The sequence below is a fragment of the Sinohyriopsis cumingii genome, chromosome 5 (genome assembly GCF_028554795.1).
Source record: "Sinohyriopsis cumingii isolate HCF-2022 chromosome 5, ASM2855479v2, whole genome shotgun sequence".
Lineage (NCBI taxonomy): Eukaryota > Metazoa > Mollusca > Bivalvia > Unionida > Unionidae > Sinohyriopsis > Sinohyriopsis cumingii.
In genome coordinates, this window is record NC_142965.1 from 20,464,273 (window position 1) to 20,486,164 (window position 21,892).

The window sequence follows — 21,892 nt, forward strand, 5'->3', positions numbered from 1 at the left end:
TGCTGTCCTTCTTCTGCACTAGGACTACCAGAGAGCTGTACGGAGAGTCGGCGGGTTCGATCACCCCCAGAGCAATCATCTGCTCGATCTCCTCCCTTATGACTTGTCGTTTTGCGTGGGGCAAGGGGTAGGGTTTCCGCTGGACTGGCCGGTTATCCACCAGCTTTAACCCGAACTCGACAAGCGACGTTCTCCCGGGTATTTCCGTAAGCACATTGGAATACCCGGCCAGCAACGTATCAATCTCTTCCCGCTGTACCGCAGCCAACATGGGGTCGCACTCCATGTCCGAGGGTGTCTCAGCCCTCGTTAACGGACAGCTCGGAACAGTGTTGGCACCTTCCGTATTGCCTTTGGCATCCTCGGTGACTATCGTGGCGATAACAAAATTGCTGGCGGTCTCTCTTTCCCGGTATCTCTTAAGGAGATTGACATGGTACAATTTCTCCTTCGTTGGTAGCCGTATCCGATATGTTTGACCTCCGACCTTCTCGGTGACAACGTATGGACCCCTCCAGGAAACTTGCAACTTGTTGCGTTCTTTGGGCAGCAGTAGCAACACCTTGTCCCCTACTTCAAACTGGCGTGGTTTTGCGCGCTTGTTGTAATTCTTCGCCTGACGCGCCTTTGCTCGCTTTAGGTTCCCCTGTGCGAGGGAACAAACTTTCTCCAGTTTGTTGCGCAAGTCTGCAACGTATTGGTAGGTGGTAAATACCTCCTCTACAGCGTGATCGTCCGTCCACAGTTGTCTCAGTATGGCGATTGGGCTGCGTACGGTCCTCCCGTACAGGAGTTCAAAGGGAGAGAACCCTAAACTCGCTTGAGGTACTTCCCGGTAGGCGAAAAGCACGGCAGGAATATACCGATCCCAATCCTTGGGGCGGCCTTTGCACAGCTTCTTGAGCGTGTTCTTTAGGGTCCCGTTAAACCGTTCGACCAGTCCGTTACATTGAGGGTGATACGGTGTAGTTGTGAGGTGCTTAATTGACATCAGTCGGTTTACCTCTGCCATCACGCGACTCATGAATTGTGTCCCTTGGTCGGTCAGGATCTTGTCGGGCACTCCAACTCTTGACCAAATCCCAAACAGCGCTTCTGCAACGGTTTCCGAATTAATATTATGCAGTGCAATGGCCTCCGGATAGCGTGTAGCGTAATCTACGACCGTTAAGATATACCAATTTCCATGCGACGACACGGGTTTTATCGGTCCGATCAAGTCCATTGCGACGCGTCTAAACGGTTCATCGATAAGGGGTGTACTCCCCAAGGGGACGGGTCGATGATCCGTTTTTGGTGCCATTCTCTGACACTTGTCACAGGAGAGACAGAACCGTTTGACGTCTCCCTGGACCCCTGGCCAGTAGAATCCTTTGACAAGACGGTCACGCGTCTTGGCAATTCCCATGTGTCCACCCATGAGACTCTCGTGCGCGAGTTTCAACACTTCCCCTCGCTTCTCTTTTGGTACGACGACTTGCTTAAAGTGTTCGTTACCATTCCTGGCGTAACGATACAAGATCCCCTTCTTGTATGCGAACTTCACCCCGCCATTCGGAGTCTCTTTCTTGGTTCCTGCTGCAGCGTATTTGTGCAACTGCGCCAGAGTTGCGTCTTCCTGTTGCAGCTTCCTCAGCTCGGCCGGAAGAACGTTACTCACCGGTGTCGATGTAACTTCCATCAGCTTCACTTTCATCTGTCAACTCTTGGACCTGGTTTCCACAGCACTCACCGGCATCGGTGTGCAGGTTTCGGGGTTCGGTTGTGGCAACACATAATGACATCCCAGTATGACGTCATGTGATAAACCATCCAAGCATGCAGCTTCAATTTTCCCCTTCACGTACGGTGAATCGAGGTCAATGACAGCCACTGGCAATGAGTCACGCACGCTGTTCGCGTACTGAACTTCGATTACCTCCCCTGTGTAATCCTCGGGCTTAACATACTTCTTGTCCACAAGGGCTGGGACACTACACCCAGTGTCATACAAGATGGTGGCACCTTCTCCGTTGACAGTAACAGACGCGAGGTTGGCTGGGTTACAGCTTGCCTCTGGCTCGCGCTCCTTCCTAGTGACGGCATTCACCTGGGTCTGCCTGCCCTTGGGACAGTCCCTGGCAATATGCCCCGGGCGCTTGCAGTTGTAACACGTCGGCAGCCCTCGCCAACCTGCAAGTCCCGCTTTCGTGGGTGAGGCCCGTCCAGGTCTATGGTTGGCATCCCTACCTGTAGATCCCCCTCCAACCCTCCCGTTGCCCTGACGGTTACGAACAGCTGACTCTATCTCAACCACACGGCGCGACTCAGTGGGTCGGGGTCGGTCCGCACCCCCGGAACCTCCACTTTTCGAGTGTGCCTGCTTGTATCGCTCCACCATGCTAGCGATCTCTTCAAGCGTCTGGTGCTCTCTCTCTGCTAGAAAGACTGTCAACTCGCGACGGTAAGTACTCAGGACATGTTCCTTGAGTATAACCTCGCGTAGCCCATCGTACGATCGTTCGACTTCGGCCATCTTCATCCACTTCTCAAATAACCCTCGAACACAGGTGTGGAATTGAGAGTGGGTCTCCGTTGCCTTTTTCACCAAGTCCCGAAAAAGTTTGCGATATGTTTCGGCGGTCAGCCGCTAATGGCAGAGAAGGGCCTTTTTGAGCGCATTGTAGTCGTCAGCATTGTCTGCAGCTAAGCCGTGGTAGACTTCACAAGCTGCACCTTGCAAAAAAGCTGAGACATTAATCGCCCAGTGTTGTTCAGGAATTTTATGAGTGTGAGCGAGTTTCTCAAACTGAACAAGAAAATCATCGATAGACTCCTCCTTATCGCTGAACCGCGGCATACTTATCTGGACCATTTGGTGGTCGATGAAAGGTCATCCGGTCCCTCCAGAACTTGTGCTGGCATCGTCCCTATCATTGTCCCTAGCTGCTGCTAATCTGACCTTCTCCATTTCGAGAGCATGAGCAAGTCTGGCCAGCTCTAGCTCTTTCTGTGTTTCTCTTTCGGCAGTTATCCTGGCCAGCTCCAGCTCTCTGTCCACTGCTATCTTGGCCAGCTCTCGGTCCGCTGCTATCTTGGCCAGCTCCTTCTCCGCTGCTTTTTCTGCCTTCCATTCCTTGATTCTTTCTTCAATAAATGCTGCCAGGCGATCTCCCTCGTAGCCGAGATCTTCCGAACCCAGGGCACGGTACTCCTTTATCATTTGCCTTTCTGTAGCCATATTGTTATACTAATAGGAAGTGATACCTTGTCTCGACCTTACTAACAATGGACAGATATTACAAGTTCCCAGCCAAATACTTACCTGTCGACAACAACTAATTCCGTTCAGGTAAGATATTTGCTCGATATTTGCTCCACAATTACTGCAAGTAATTAAAGATCTACCAAACATGCAAATATCAAATATAACAAACACAAGATGAGAAAATCATAAAAATTCAAAATACATAGGATGGAAAATATCTCACACTGTTCACTAATACTTCCTAACAACTAAACTTTTAGGTCGTAAAATAATATTTATGTCTAATTCAAATCCCAGACGAAGTGCCCACTGTGGCGTTCTCACGTATTGGGGTGGGGTTCTCCCAATATAATTTAATTAAATTAAATTGAAAGTTCCACCCTGGCTCATTAGGTTAGAAAGTTAAATTAGTGATGATGTAGATTTACAGCTCTGAGCCCCCAATCAGCAATGCCGACGGTTAAATTATAGAGAACACGAAGATGAAATTCAATCAATAACAATTTAATAAATGTGATAATTTAAAAACGATAACTTCCAATCACTCGTCTTTCCCTCGACCAAGTGACAGCCTAATTCATCCCGTGATTTACAGTGTGAGTTCGATTTTCCCCCTGTCCTTGCATCTACTCATCTATTTCTTTCCGCTGATTCCTTCCTTCTTTCCATTCCTCTAACTCCTCCTTTGTCTCCGTTTCCTTCTCTCCTATCTCCTCCAATTTCGCTCCCAGACTTCAACTTCTCCTTTCCCTCTCTATTATCTCCTCCTCCAATTTCGCTCCCAGACTTCAACTTCACCTTCTTCTCCTTTCTTCTCCTTTCCTCCGTCTCTCTATCCGAGACTACGGGACCAAACTTTAACTGGTCTGTCCCTCAAAGCTTCCTTTTGAAGCTTTCTACTTAGAATTTCCCGCTCTAAGATTTTCCAGCCAATAACGAATGGCTATTCGGAGTTACGCTAACCTCTTCTCTGGGTAATTTCTCTCAGCGAACTAACTTTTGCCGGAAAACGCAGGGATATCATTCTACCCAAATCAAGGTCTCCCCCCATCTTGATTCTGATTGGGTGGCACTGTGCCCCTGTCCAATCGTCTTAGCGGCCAGTTCAACCTGTCTGTCTGTTTGCAGGGGAAAGAAGTTAGGACACTCCCACTTCTTCATGCAATTTCTTTTGATCTTGGAAACATTTCGACACCTAGGTGATAATTGGCTGTCTGTGACTTCGCAACTCTGATGTCTGGTCCTTCGATTCTAGCCACAACAGTCTTACATAACGGATTAGTGCTAGCCTTCGGCAATGTTCGACATCAAACAATGACCCGTCAGAATTACCTTGATTATACATGTTTCAACTGGGCTACTCTGGGTCGGGGTAAACATGACACCATGGAATGGCTACTCTCACACCAGACTTCATAGGATATTGCTATGGAATGGCTACTCTCACACCAGACTTCATAGGATATTGCTATGGAATGGCTACTCTCACACCAGACTTAGTAGGATATTGTTATGGAATGGCTACTGTCACACCAGACTTCTTAGGATATTGCTATGGAATGGCTACGCTCACACCAGACTTCATAGGATATTGCTATGGAATGGCTACTCTCACACCAGACTTCATAGGATATTGCTATGGAATGGCTACGCTCACACCAGACTTCATAGGATATTGCTATGGAATGGCTACTCTCACACCAGACTTCATAGGATATTGCTATGGAATGGCTACTCTCACACCAGACTTAGTAGGATATTGTTATGGAATGGCTACTCTCACACCAGACTTAGTAGGATATTGCTATGGAATGGCTACTCTGACATCACACTTAGTAGGATTTTGTTATGGAATGGCTACTCTCACACCACACTTAGTAGGATTTTGTTATGGAATGGCTACTCTGACACCACACTTAGTAGGATTTTGTTATGGAATGACACCACACTTAGTTGGATTTTGTTATGGAATGGCTACTCTCACACCAGACTTAGTAGGATATTGTTATGGAATGGCTACTCTCACACCAGACTTAGTAGGATATTGTTATGGAATGGCTACTCTCACACCAGACTTAGTAGGATCTGTTACAATCAGTGACTGAAACTTAATGTTTATAATGGACATCTTACCAACTTCACAGTATTTTCCTGCCCAAGATGTAATACAGTCACATCGAAATGATCCATATACATTGACACAAGTTCCTCCATTGCTGCAGAGGCCTGGATTTCTTTGGCATTCATCAACATCTGTTTAATTGAAAAATACTCCAAGAATTATTATTTTCTTTATCAAATTTATAATTTAACATCAATTTTTTATTAATAAAATAAACACATGCTATAACTTATGCACCTCTCTCATCAAAATGTACTTCCTGATTCAAAGCTACTCAAGAATTTCCTTATTTATATTTTAATTAAATTTTGAAAAAAATGCAAACAATGAAGAGAAAGTCTCCATCCCAGAAGTATTACACATATGTATGCAGATAAAAAGAAGTTGATTTTCAAAGTAAATGAACATATACAAATTTATTTGAGACAAAATGAAAAAGGAAAATAAATGCAAAGGCTTTAATTTCATTTTAAGTACATTTTCACATGCATTCAATTATCTCTATAAGTTATTTTGGACATGAGAAAAATAAGTATTATTCATCCAATGTCATTTATGATAGTTCTCAATGGAAAGGATTTGGTGGAGATGAAAAATATCTTTACCCTCAGTAAATGAAAAAATAATTATATCATGGAGAGGGTCTCATTCAACATTACTCCTGTATGGTTTTATGAGATCTCTGCCAAATAAGTGTCTGGTAAAATAGTTCAATGGTCATAATGTTACCAAAATCTGTAAAGTGACTGGTAAAATGGTTCAGTGGTATTGTTACCATTATCTGTACAAGTGTATGGTAAAATGGTTAAATGGTCTTTGTTACCAACATCTGAACAAGTGACTGGTAAAATGGTTCAGTGGTATTGCTACCATCATCTGTACATGTGTCTGGTAAAATAGTTCAATGATCATTATTACCAACATCTGTACAAGTGTCTGATAAAATGGTTCAGTGATCATTATTACCAACATCTGTACAAGTGTCTGATAAAATGGTTCAGTGATCATTATTACCAACATCTGTACAAGTGTCTGGTAAAATGGTTCAGTAGTATTGTTACCATCATCTGTACAAGAAAAATTATAAAGACATTTTTTACTATCTTAACACTTTCTGCAATCATTCAAACCAAACTTATTTTGTAAGCTTGAAGGATATCATAAAATCATTTTAAAAACAGACCGTGATGCATGCAAGGGGGACCATGTTTCAATCAGCCTGGAGTGAAACTGTTAAAATTTATTTGATGTCGTTTCATCACCACAATGACATATTGTGTTACCTTATAAGCCAGTGAAACTGTTAACATTTACTTGATGTTGCTTCACACCACAATGACAAAGTGTGTTACCTTATAAGCCAGTGAAACTGTTAACATTTATTTGATGTTGTTTCATCACCACAATGACATAGTGTTTTACCTTATAAGCCAGTGCAACTGTTAACATTTATTTGATGTTGTTTCATCACCACAATGACATATTGTGTTACCTTATAAGCCAGTGAAACTGTTAACATTTATTTGATGTTGTTTCATCACCACAATGACATATTGTGTTACCTTATAAGCCAGTGAAACTGTTAACATTTACTTGATGTCGTTTCATCACCACAATGACATAGTGATTTTGTTATAAGCCAGTGAAACTGTTAACATTTATTTGATATTGCTTCACACCACAATGACATAGTGTGTTACCTTATAAGCCAGTGAAACTGTTAACATTTACTTGATGTTGTTTCATCACCACAATGACATATTGTGTTACCTTATAAGCCAGATTATTTTTCCAAGGTTTAGGAAAGCCTCATTCTAGTGTTACAAGGAAAGGTTAGTCTATTCTTTTGCCAAACTCATTTGGTGGAGATGACATGAAGCCATGTGAGAGTTCTGATTGAAGAAGACTAATTCGGACACATCTATAATACATACCCATGTTACACAGGAGCCCAGTGAATGCTGGCTGACCAAGAGAATTCAAAGGACAGATGCAGGTGAAGGAACCAGCTTGATTGATACAGGTGGCATTGTTTTGGCATGGTGCTATGACACATTCATCAACATCTGTTGTAAAAAAAATTATCAAAATCTAAAGAGAAGATGTTATATAACAGTGGTCCATCTAAGAAGCCATAAACATGTGTTGTCTTATAAGTGAAATCTTCTTACACTGAGATACCTCACATGGAAAAATATAATTCCACCAGTACAACTGGATCCATGGCCATACCTGTGTTGTATCTGGGACAGTGTTACCCATGGCCATACATGCGTTATATTTGGGACAGTGTTATCCATGACTATACTTGTGTTATATCCAGGAAAGTGTTATCTATAACCATACCTGTGATATATCTAGGGCAGTGTTATCCATGATCATCCTATGTTATATCATAGACAGTGTTATCCATGACCATACCTGTTTTATCCAGGAAATTTTTATCCATGACCATACATGTGTTATATCAAGGACAGTGTTATCCATAACCATACCTGCATTATATCCTGGAAATTGTTTTCCATGACCATACCTGTATTATATCTGGGACAGTGTTATCCGTGACCATACCTGTATTATATCTGGGACAGTGTTATCTATGACCATACTGTATTATATCTGGGACAGTGTTATCCAGGACTATACCTGCATTATATCTGGGAAAATGTATTCCATAACCATACCTGTATTATATCTGGGACAGTGTAAACCATGATCATACCTATATTATGTCTGGGACAGTGTTATCCATGACCATACCTATATCATGTCTGGGACAGTATAATCCATGACCATACCTGTATTATATATGGGACAGTGTATTCCATAACCATACCTGTATTATATCTGGGACAGTGTAATCCTTGACCATAACTATATTATGTCTGGGGCAGTGTTATCCATGACCATATCTGTATTTTATCTGGGACAGTGTAATCCATAACCATACCTGTAGTATATCGGGGACAGTGTTATCCATGGCCATACCTGTATTATGTCAGGGACAGTGTCATACTAAGGCACATTATACTAAGCAAACCTCAGTACTTAATTAAGGCAAAAATATTTATTGACTCTTTATTATCATATAATTTCAAAGCTATATTCATCTTTCATGCAGCATGGATCCAATTATTATATTAATTTACATGCTCTGTTTCTATGCTTACATGCTTTTAATGATCCATTTCATCAAAACTGTTTTTATCCAATTTACCAAGTACTGTACCAACATACCAATGAATATTATAAAGCCAAAAACTAAACTATATAATGAAGTGGTCTTTAAATACAATGATATCATAATCTCAAAGCATTTTCACAATGTTATTAATCATACTAAATTTGAACAATAATGTTGAAATTTACAGATAGCACAATTAAAATTATTGCTGGTCTTCTTGTAATACATGAATTTTATATTTCTTTTACTTTCTGATAATTGTGATCTTTTACAATTCTCTCAACTAATAATAAATATTTCACATTGTACATTTTTCCATACTGACATTGTGAAAATAATGGTTATAATCTATTCAGAAAATATAAAGTTATTAATATTGTATCTACTTGTACATTTTTAAAGCATTACGAGTTACCCAATGTACATTATTAAGTTAACCCACCTAACCCAAGTTATCAATGTACACAATTGAGTTTCTTTAATAAAAGACCCCGTCAATAATATTTTTAATACATGAAGTGACAGAACAAAGACTAGTGATAAATGTTCTAATTTTGTTCTAAATTTCATTATGTGATCAACCAGTCCCTTGTGAAAAGAAGAATGTAAACAGACCTGTGGAGCAATCTTGTCCTCTCCAATGAACTGAACAGCTACAGGTATAGCCACCAAAACTATTGGTACAATTTCCCCCATTCTGACAGACTGGAACTGCATTAGAACATTCATTGATATCTACAAAGACAGAAGAGATAATATGTAAAACAACTTTTTTGTGACTACTATCTATTTGAATAAAAGTTTGAAATTAAGATCTGTATTTGTCAGAAAACATGACTTTAAGACATTTTAATTTATAATCTGATTTAGGAGATACCAATTTCATATTGATCTGTGAAATTAATGATACTTCAACATAAAGTAATCACACATAAGCACACACATGTACACACTTCAGACTAAGTTACTTAAAAATTAATATATATATATATATATATATATATATATATATATATATATATATATATATATATATATATATATATATATATATATATATATATATCTTTAAAACTTAAACTTTAAAGGTTTAAAATAAATTCTATGTCAGCCTTTCATAATGCTCTCTGTGAGAAAATTCAAGAGAAGCAAATGTTTAATTTAACATATACATAAGAAAACACCATAAATCCATGATTATTGTTTACCCATATCACAATTTGTTCCTGTGAATCCAGGTTTACAAACACAGACATATGATCCAAATGAATTTGTGCATGTTGCATTGTTCTTGCACACTGCTGGGGTAATGTTGCATTCATCGATGTCTGTAAAATAAAAGGTCAACACTTGCTCTTAAACAAAACTGGAATATCCTCTATATTGTTGATTTAAGGTCTTAATAAATTGTACGAGTAGAAAGTAAAAATATACAGAACTTTGACAAATAGTATTTACATAGAAATAGACCTTATACATATTTATATATATATATACATTAATATTTGCAACTCCTGGCATCCAGGAGACAACATAACAATAGTTCAGTTGAGCTATTCTAAGCATAAGCACAGGTGTAGGTTCTGAGGGCATAATAAACAAAGAGCTTGAAAATACAAAATAAACCTCCAGTAAACAAACTGCATCACACTGACCCAGTTTAGCTATAGTTGGGTTACTTTTTGTCCAGATGTATCTGCATACCTTTTTCATGACTGCAAGTCAAATAGAGTCAAAGATATTGCGTGCAACAAACAAGCAGCTGAAAATGCCAAAGTTACTCCTGCATGCAAATTAGAGAACAGTTACCTACTTTTGGTGTGGCTGAGTAACTCTCCCTGAGATGCATCAACATATCAGTTTTTATAAGTAGGTGAAATAGAACCTGAGACATTGAGGGAGTATAGAAATATTGAGAGGGTAACTAACAAATAAACCAATAAACATTGCAAGCAAATAAAAAATACATAAACAAATGGACAAAAACTGGCTGGTGATGAGATAATTATCAATGCTATATATAGGTTTTTTAATACCACATAGAATCTGCAAAAATATATACTATAAATTGTTGGGTCCGAATCCAAGTGTACTTACCCATTTCACATCTTTGCCCAGTCCATCCAGGAGGGCAGGTACATTTGTATCCAGGCACCATGTTCACACATACTCCACCATTCAAGCATTGGGTACCAGAAAGGCACTCATTTATATCTGTAAATTAAATTGTTTGAATTATTCAGCTTTCTATGCTGATGATGATTTCAGTTATCGCTTTAAAGCAAAGCATCTCAGAGTGATGGTAAATTGTTTCTGTACTGCATTATAAGAACTTTCCTATCATACAATTGTATGCATGCAGACTGCAAATGTCACTTTAGACCAATTATTTTCTGTAATTCAATGATTTCCATTAAAAACCACTCAATTAAATGTATTATGATTGATCTTATACATTTACTGATTGACTAATATACATGATAAAAAAGTTCAATGATTTAAATCTTACATAGATGAAAATATTTTTAACACTTTTGCAAATTTGTTCACTTGAAGCAGAAGGAAGAATGAGCCTCTAGAAATGTTCAAAATGAACATGAATGAAGATGTGAACTTCAGAAATATGAGTAAATTCCATAATGTGATGGCAATTGTACAACTGCCACTGTGGCAGAAAGTAAATTCCATAATGTGATGGCAATTATACAATTGCCAGTGTGGCAGAAAGTAAATTCCTTAATGTGATGGCAATTGTACAATTGCCACTGTGGCAGAAAGTAAATTCCTTAATGTGATGGCAACTGTACAATTGCCGTGGCAGAAAAGTACCATACTGTGACTAGATTATAGTCACCAGCTAGGCTCACTGCAGTATCAGGATAGAAATGCTTATTGTAAGGAAGGAATACCTGTCTGACAACTTGATCCTGTCCAAAATGGCATACAATCACATCTGTATCCGGCTCCTATTAGATTTCTGCATGTTCCTCCATTGAAGCATGGGGAAATCCCAGTACACTCATCAATATCTGTATGAATGTTAAATTAATGTTATTGATTTAATATAGCCTGTACACGTATGATGACCCCTATCCATTGAAGCAAGGGGAAATCCCAGTACACTCATCAATATCTGTATGAATGTTAAATTAATGTTACTGGTTTAATACAGCCTGTACACATATGATGACCCCTATCCATTGAAGCAAGGGGAAATCCCAGTACACTCATCAATATCTGTATGAATGTTAAATTAATGTTATTGATTTAATATAGCCTGTACACGTATGATGACCCCTATCCATTGAAGCAAGGGGAAATCCCAGTACACTTATCAATATCTGTATGAATGTTAAATTAATGTTATTGATTTAATATAGCCTGTACACGTATGATGACCCCTATCCATTGAAGCAAGGGGAAATCCCAGTACACTCATCAATATCTGTATGAATGTTAAATTAATGTTATTGATTTAATATAGCCTGTACACGTATGATGACCCCTATCCATTGAAGCAAGGGGAAATCCCAGTACACTCATCAATATCTGTATGAATGTTAAATTAATGTTATTGATTTAATATAGCCTGTACACGTATGATGACCCCTATCCATTGAAGCAAGGGGAAATCCCAGTACACTCATCAATATCTGTATGAATGTTAAATTAATGTTATTGATTTAATATAGCCTGTACACGTATGATGACCCCTATCCATTGAAGCAAGGGGAAATCCCAGTACACTTATCAATATCTGTATGAATGTTAAATTAATGTTATTGATTTAATATAGCCTGTACACGTATGATGACCCCTATCCATTGAAGCAAGGGGAAATCCCAGTACACTCATCAATATCTGTATGAATGTTAAATTAATGTTATTAATACAGCCTGTACACGTATGATGACCCCTATCCATTGAAGCAAGGGGAAATCCCAGTACACTTATCAATATCTGTATGAATGTTAAATTAATGTTATTGATTTAATATAGCCTGTACACGTATGATGACCCCTATCCATTGAAGCAAGGGGAAATCCCAGTACACTCATCAATATCTGTATGAATGTTAAATTAATGTTATTGATTTAATATAGCCTGTACACGTATGATGACCCCTATCCATTGAAGCAAGGGGAAATCCCAGTACACTTATCAATATCTGTATGAATGTTAAATTAATGTTATTGATTTAATACAGCCTGTACACGTATGATGACCCCTATCCATTGAAGCAAGGGGAAATCCCAGTACACTTATCAATATCTGTATGAATGTTAAATTAATGTTATTGATTTAATACAGCCTGTACACGTATGATGACCCCTATCCATTGAAGCAAGGGGAAATCCCAGTACACTCATCAATATCTGTATGAATGTTAAATTAATGTTATTGATTTAATATAGCCTGTACACGTATGATGACCCCTATCCATTGAAGCAAGGGGAAATCCCAGTACACTCATCAATATCTGTATGAATGTTAAATTAATGTTATTGATTTAATATAGCCTGTACACGTATGATGACCCCTATCCATTGAAGCAAGGGGAAATCCCAGTACACTCATCAATATCTGTATGAATGTTAAATTAATGTTATTGATTTAATATAGCCTGTACACGTATGATGACCCCTATCCATTGAAGCAAGGGGAAATCCCAGTACACTTATCAATATCTGTATGAATGTTAAATTAATGTTATTGATTTTATACAGCCTGTACACGTATGATGACCCCTATCCATTGAAGCAAGGGGAAATCCCAGTACACTCATCAATATCTGTATGAATGTTAAATTAATGTTATTGATTTAATATAGCCTGTACACGTATGATGACCCCTATCCATTGAAGCAAGGGGAAATCCCAGTACACTTATCAATATCTGTATGAATGTTAAATTAATGTTATTGATTTAATATAGCCTGTACACGTATGATGACCCCTATCCATTGAAGCAAGGGGAAATCCCAGTACACTTATCAATATCTGTATGAATGTTAAATTAATGTTATTGATTTAATATAGCCTGTACACGTATGATGACCCCTATCCATTGAAGCAAGGGGAAATCCCAGTACACTTATCAATATCTGTATGAATGTTAAATTAATGTTATTGATTTAATACAGCCTGTACACGTATGATGACCCCTATCCATTGAAGCAAGGGGAAATCCCAGTACACTCATCAATATCTGTATGAATGTTAAATTAATGTTATTGATTTAATATAGCCTGTACACGTATGATGACCCCTATCCATTGAAGCAAGGGGAAATCCCAGTACACTCATCAATATCTGTATGAATGTTAAATTAATGTTATTGATTTAATATAGCCTGTACACGTATGATGACCCCTATCCATTGAAGCAAGGGGAAATCCCAGTACACTCATCAATATCTGTATGAATGTTAAATTAATGTTATTGATTTAATATAGCCTGTACACGTATGATGACCCCTATCCATTGAAGCAAGGGGAAATCCCAGTACACTTATCAATATCTGTATGAATGTTAAATTAATGTTATTGATTTAATATAGCCTGTACACGTATGATCACCCCTATCCATTGAAGCAAGGGGAAATCCCAGTACACTTATCAATATCTGTATGAATGTTAAATTAATGTTATTGATTTAATACAGCCTGTACACGTATGATGACCCCTATCCATTGAAGCAAGGGGAAATCCCAGTACACTCATCAATATCTGTATGAATGTTAAATTAATGTTATTGATTTAATATAGCCTGTACACGTATGATGACCCCTATCCATTGAAGCAAGGGGAAATCCCAGTACACTTATCAATATCTGTATGAATGTTAAATTAATGTTATTAATACAGCCTGTACACGTATGATGACCCCTATCCATTGAAGCAAGGGGAAATCGCAGTACACTCATCAATATCTGTATGAATGTTAAATTAATGTTATTGATTTAATATAGCCTGTACACGTATGATGACCCCTATCCATTGAAGCAAGGGGAAATCCCAGTACACTCATCAATATCTGTATGAATGTTAAATTAATGTTATTAATACAGCCTGTACACGTATGATGACCCCTATCCATTGAAGCAAGGGGAAATCCCAGTACACTTATCAATATCTGTATGAATGTTAAATTAATGTTATTGAATTAATACAGCCTGTACACGTATGATGACCCCTATCCATTGAAGCAAGGGGAAATCCCAGTACACTCATCAATATCTGTATGAATGTTAAATTAATGTTATTGAATTAATACAGCCTGTACACGTATGATGACCCCTATCCATTGAAGCAAGGGGAAATCCCAGTACACTTATCAATATCTGTATGAATGTTAAATTAATGTTATTGAATTAATACAGCCTGTACACGTATGATGACCCCTATCCATTGAAGCAAGGGGAAATCCCAGTACACTCATCAATATCTGTATGAATGTTAAATTAATGTTATTGATTTAATATAGCCTGTACACATATGATGACCCCTATCCATTGAAGCAAGGGGAAATCCCAGTACACTTATCAATATCTGTATGAATGTTAAATTAATGTTATTGATTTAATATAGCCTGTACACGTATGATGACCCCTATCCATTGAAGCAAGGGGAAATCCCAGTACACTTATCAATATCTGTATGAATGTTAAATTAATGTTATTGAATTAATACAGCCTGTACACGTATGATGACCCCTATCCATTGAAGCAAGGGGAAATCCCAGTACACTCATCAATATCTGTATGAATGTTAAATTAATGTTATTGATTTAATATAGCCTGTACACGTATGATGACCCCTATCCATTGAAGCAAGGGGAAATCCCAGTACACTTATCAATATCTGTATGAATGTTAAATTAATGTTATTGATTTAATACAGCCTGTACACGTATGATGACCCCTATCCATTGAAGCAAGGGGAAATCCCAGTACACTTATCAATATCTGTATGAATGTTAAATTAATGTTATTGATTTAATATAGCCTGTACACATATGATGACCCCTATCCATTGAAGCAAGGGGAAATCCCAGTACACTCATCAATATCTGTATGAATGTTAAATTAATGTTATTGATTTAATATAGCCTGTACACGTATGATGACCCCTATCCATTGAAGCAAGGGAAAATCCCAGTACACTCATCAATATCTGTATGAATGTTAAATTAATGTTATTGATTTAATATAGCCTGTACACGTATGATGACCCCTATCCATTGAAGCAAGGGGAAATCCCAGTACACTTATCAATATCTGTATGAATGTTAAATTAATGTTATTGATTTAATATAGCCTGTACACGTATGATGACCCCTATCCATTGAAGCAAGGGGAAATCCCAGTACACTTATCAATATCTGTATGAATGTTAAATTAATGTTATTGATTTAATATAGCCTGTACACGTATGATGACCCCTATCCATTGAAGCAAGGGGAAATCCCAGTACACTTATCAATATCTGTATGAATGTTAAATTAATGTTATTGATTTAATATAGCCTGTACACGTATGATGACCCCTATCCATTGAAGCAAGGGGAAATCCCAGTACACTTATCAATATCTGTATGAATGTTAAATTAATGTTATTGATTTAATATAGCCTGTACACATATGATGACCCCTATCCATTGAAGCAAGGGGAAATCCCAGTACACTTATCAATATCTGTATGAATGTTAAATTAATGTTATTGATTTTATACAGCCTGTACACGTATGATGACCCCTATCCATTGAAGCAAGGGGAAATCCCAGTACACTCATCAATATCTGTATGAATGTTAAATTAATGTTATTGATTTAATATAGCCTGTACACGTATGATGACCCCTATCCATTGAAGCAAGGGGAAATCCCAGTACACTCATCAATATCTGTATGAATGTTAAATTAATGTTATTGATTTAATATAGCCTGTATACGTATGATGACCCCTATCCATTGAAGCAAGGGGAAATCCCAGTACACTTATCAATATCTGTATGAATGTTAAATTAATGTTATTGATTTAATATAGCCTGTACACGTATGATGACCCCTATCCATTGAAGCAAGGGGAAATCCCAGTACACTTATCAATATCTGTATGAATGTTAAATTAATGTTATTGATTTAATATAGCCTGTACACGTATGATGACCCCTATCCATTGAAGCAAGGGGAAATCCCAGTACACTCATCAATATCTGTATGAATGTTAAATTAATGTTATTGATTTAATATAGCCTGTACACGTATGATGACCCTTATCCATTGAAGCAAGGGGAAATCCCAGTACACTTATCAATATCTGTATGAATGTTAAATTAATGTTATTGATTTAATATAGCCTGTACACGTATGATGACCCCTATCCATTGAAGCAAGGGGAAATCCCAGTACACTCATCAATATCTGTATGAATGTTAAATTAATGTTATTGATTTAATACAGCCTGTACACGTATGATGACCCCTATCCATTGAAGCAAGGGGAAATCCCAGTACACTCATCAATATCTGTATGAATGTTAAATTAATGTTATTAATACAGCCTGTACACGTATGATGACCCCTATCCATTGAAGCAAGGGGAAATCCCAGTACACTCATCAATATCTGTATGAATGTTAAATTAATGTTATTAATACAGCCTGTACACGTATGATGACCCCTATCCATTGAAGCAAGGGGAAATCCCAGTACACTTATCAATATCTGTATGAATGTTAAATTAATGTTATTGATTTAATACAGCCTGTACATGTATGATGACCCCTATCCATTGAAGCAAGGGGAAATCCCAGTACACTTATCAATATCTGTATGAATGTTAAATTAATGTTACTGATTTAATACAGCCTGTACATGTATGATGACCCCTATCCATTGAAGCAAGGGGAAATCCCTGTGCATGTCTGATGACCCTATCCATTGAAGCAAGGGGAAATCCCTGTGCATGTCTGATGACCCTATCCATTGAAGCAAGGGGAAATCCCTGTGCATGTATGATGACCCTATCCATTGAAGCAAGGGGAAATCCCTGTGCATATATGATGATGTCCATCCATTGAAACAAGGGGAAATCCCTGTACATATAAGATCACCCACATCCATTGAAGCAAAGGAAAATCCCTGTGCATACATGATGACATCCCATCCATTGAAGCAAGGGAAATACCCTTTGCATGTATAATGAACCCCATCCACTGAAGCAAGGGGAAATCCCTTTGCATGTATAATGAACCCCATCCACTGAAGCAAGGGGAAATCCCTTTGCATGTATAATGAACCCCATCCACTGAAGCAAGGGGAAATCCCTTTGCATGTATAATGAACCCCATCCAATGAAGCATTAGGGAAATCCATTTGTATGTATGATGACCTCCAGCCATTGAAGCAAGGGGAAATCCCTGTGCATATATGATGACCCCCATCCAGTGAAGCAAGGGGAAATCCCTGTGCATATATGATGACCCCCATCCAGTGAAGCAAGGGGAAATCCCTGTGCATATATGATGACCCCCATCCAGTGAAGCAAGGGGAAATCCCTGTGCATATATGATGATGTCCATCCATTGAAACAAGGGGAAATCCCTGTACATATAAGATCACCCACATCCATTGAAGCACAATAATGTTTTCTCATGAGTTTGTACAAAACTCTTGGATGGTTTGTTGCACTGTTTTGCAAAACATTTTCTTATGAGTGCGATTGCAACTGTCGATTTTCTTTTAATAGTAATCACAAAATTAAATAAAACCATTATCTAACAGAATGCCAAAAGTCAGGTGCACCATATTTGAATGGAATATTGCAATTCTTCAAGGATTTTGTTGTTGTTGTTGTTGCTGTTGTGGGATTTAATGCCATTTTTCAGCACACAATTGGCTATACATGGCGGCCAACATTAATGGTGGAGGAAGAACCTGGGAAAACCCCAGAAAGAACCACCGACCCACAAGAAGCTACTGGCAAGCTTTCTCACATACCCACATTGGCTGAATCCGAGACTCGAACCGGCGCAGACAGATGTGAGATGGCAGCGATCCGTAATGGAGAGTGCTTTAGACCACTCAGCCACTCGGGGCCCCCAATTCTTGAAGGAATTTACTCACTTAAAAATATGCTGTGTCACATAGTATGATGTAAAGAACTTGTGACATTAAAAATATGCTGTGTCACATAGTGTGATGTAAAGAACTCATTACATTAAAAATATGCCATGCCACATAGTGTGATGTAAAGAACTTGTTACATTAAAAATATGTTGTGTCACATAGTGTGATGTAAAGAACTTGCTACATTAAAAATATGCTGTGTCACATAGTGTGATGTAAAGAACTTGTTACATTAAAAATATGCTGTGTCACATAGTGTGATACAAAGAACTTGTTACATTAAAAATATGCGGTGTCACATAGAGTGATGAAAAGAACTGGTTACATTAAAAACAATATAAAGTTTTTAAAGAAAATTACACATTTGTTTATAAGTTACTGATGTGGAATACTGCAAATTGTTTGTTCTTTATTAAAAAAAACTATTTAATATCTATTATGTAAGGACTTTCAGATTGACCATTTGACTTAACATTTATTGAGATTGACGATGGTCTTTAAGTCAAATGCAACAGCTGGAATTATTCCTGCTGAACATCTGTTGATTTAGTATACTTACAGTACATGTATTTATCAGTGTACATCCTGTAACCAGGTGCAAACCTTTTACACCTGTCCTCAGATAGTGTGCAGATGGAGTGTTGTCAAAACTGTTTAACTTTAAGGATGTCTACTTTTATAACAAAGAAAATAAATCTTACTGCACACCTCAAATTGTATTATGATATATGATCAATATGACATCACTTTGTTAACCAAATATATTGTAGCACTATAAAATCTGATCATAAAGTGATGTGGTTCTGACTAATGAAACTGAAAAATTCTTACACAATTTTAATTTTCACAATTAGAGTCATGTGACATAAAATGATAAAGTCCATGAAAAGTATATCGGTCAAACAGAATTTATGCTGCAGAAAACTTATGTGTTCTTAATAAATGTATCATACTGAAAATTCCACTCACCAACATAAACTTTTATTAATGTATTGGATAACCTTCAACCTGACTTTAAGAATTTGATAAGGACCCATAACTTTCAGCCTGACTCTACCAATTTGGCATTTCTATGACCTTTATCATGACTCTACCAATCTGATAAGAGTCCATAACCTTCAGCCTGAATATCAATCTGATAGAAGTTGGTAACCTTCATCCTGACCCTACCAAATTGATAATTTGTGGAAAACTGATGTTTTCTTCAAAACTATCATGCTGAAAAATTCCACTCACCAACACACAAATGTATTTGATAAGAGAAGTCTATAACCTTCATCCTGACTTTACCAATTTGATAAGGAGTAATAGCCTTCAACTTAACCTTGAGATTTCAAAAAGACTCTATAACCTTCAGCCTCACTCTACCAATATAACAAGAGTTCACAACCTTCAGTCAGACTTTACCAATATAATAGGAGTCCATAATGTTCAGCCAGACTCTACCAATATAATAGGAGTCTACAACCTTGAGCCTGACACTTGAATCTGATAAGGAGTACTAGCCTTCAACTTAACCTTGAGAATTCAACAAGACTCCATCATCTTCAGCCTGACTTGACCAATATAATAAGAGTCCATAACCTTCAGCCAGAATCTACCAATATAAAAGGAGTCCATAATGTTCAGCCAGACTCTACCAATATAATAAGAGTCCATAACCTTCGGCCAGACTCTACCAATATAATAAGAGTTCATAACCTTCAGCCTGACACTTTGAATCTGATAAGGTGTAATAGCCTTCAGCTTAACCTTAAGATTTTAATAAGAGTCCATAACTTTCAGCCAGACTCTTCCAATATAATAAGAGTCCATAACCTTCAGCCTGACTCTTTGAATCTGATAAGGAATAATAGCCTTCAGTTTAATAGCCTTCAGTTTAACCTTGAGAATTCAATAAGAGTCCGTCACCTTCAGCCTGGGTACCAATTTGATAAAAGTCAATGACATTCAGTATGACTCTGCCAAGTTGGTGACTTTTAAAAGCTCATTCAGCCATTACTTTATTATCAGTACATTTTTATGCACATGAATAGATATTCAAAGAGTAACATAGAAGGTGCAGAACAATGTCTATATTTGCAACCAACTTTGGATTGCTTGTACCAAGTTAGCTATTTAAAAATATCCTTATTTCACAAGCTTAAATTCAAGGCACTGCCACTTTTCACGATATTGTTGTGCTAATTTCCCAATCTATATACAATTGTATGACTGGCAAAGTGCATGGGCCAAGGTTACAGCTCATGGAAAATTCCATCTTCAATTTTATCCTAAGTCCTTTGCTATTAGACCACTGCTATTTATATCTGACAAAACTGTATCAAATGAGATGTACTAATACTGAGGAAACTGATTAACATGTACTAATGCTGAGGACACTGATTAATATGTACTAATGCTGAGGACAATGAATATGTACTAATGCTGAGGAAACTGATAAATATGTAGTAATGATGAGGACACTGATTAATAGTTACTAATGCTGAGGACACTGATTAATATGTATTAATGTTGAGGACACCGATTAATATGTCCTAATGCTGCAGACACTAATTAATATGTACTAATGCTGAGGAAAGTGATTATTTACTAATGCTAGGGAAACTGATTAATATGTACTAATGCTGAGGACACTGATTAATAGTTACTAATGCTGAGGACACTGATTAATATGTATTAATGCTGAGGACACCGATTAATATGTCCTAATGCTGAGGAAAGTGATTATTTACTAATGCTGGGGAAACTGATTAATATGTACTAATGCCAAGGACACTGATTAATAGTTACTAATGCCGAGGAAACTGATTAATATGTACTAATGTTGAGGAAACTGATTAATATGTTCTAATGCTGAGGAAGCTAATTGTGTACTAATGATGAGGAAACTGAATATGTACTAATGCTGAGGACACTGATTAATAACTACTAAAGATGAGGACACTGATTAATATGTACTAATGCTGAGGACACTGATTACGTACTAATGCTGAGGAAGCTGATTGTGTACTAATGCCGAGGAAACTGAATAATATGCACTAATGCCGAGGAAACTGAATAATATGTACTAATGCTGAGGACACTGATTAATATGTATTAATGCTGAGGACACCGATTAATATGTCCTAATGCTGAGGAAAGTGATTATTTACTAATGCTGGGGAAACTGATTAATATGTACTAATGCCAAGGACACTGATTAATAGTT

The 21,892-nt window shown here is 37.6% G+C and overlaps 1 protein-coding gene and 1 long non-coding RNA gene across 2 annotated transcripts in view; one reads left to right on the plus strand and one right to left on the minus strand.

Moving 5' to 3' along the window:
* Positions 1–21,892, minus strand: part of LOC149798748 (uncharacterized) — a 337,174-nt gene that overhangs the window by 254,262 nt on the left and 61,020 nt on the right. Inside the window, exons 15-20 of the mRNA XM_089957621.1 lie at positions 11,463–11,582; positions 10,651–10,767; positions 9,762–9,881; positions 9,169–9,288; positions 7,304–7,435; positions 5,381–5,500 (exon numbers count right to left, since the gene is read on the minus strand). Coding sequence (XP_089813747.1) covers positions 5,381–5,500; positions 7,304–7,435; positions 9,169–9,288; positions 9,762–9,881; positions 10,651–10,767; positions 11,463–11,582 — 729 coding nt within the window. The remainder of the gene's footprint in view (positions 1–5,380; positions 5,501–7,303; positions 7,436–9,168; positions 9,289–9,761; positions 9,882–10,650; positions 10,768–11,462; positions 11,583–21,892) is intronic.
* LOC149798749 (uncharacterized) overlaps positions 1–21,892 on the plus strand; it is a 63,927-nt gene that overhangs the window by 22,096 nt on the left and 19,939 nt on the right. The gene's annotated exons all lie outside the window — the stretch shown is intronic.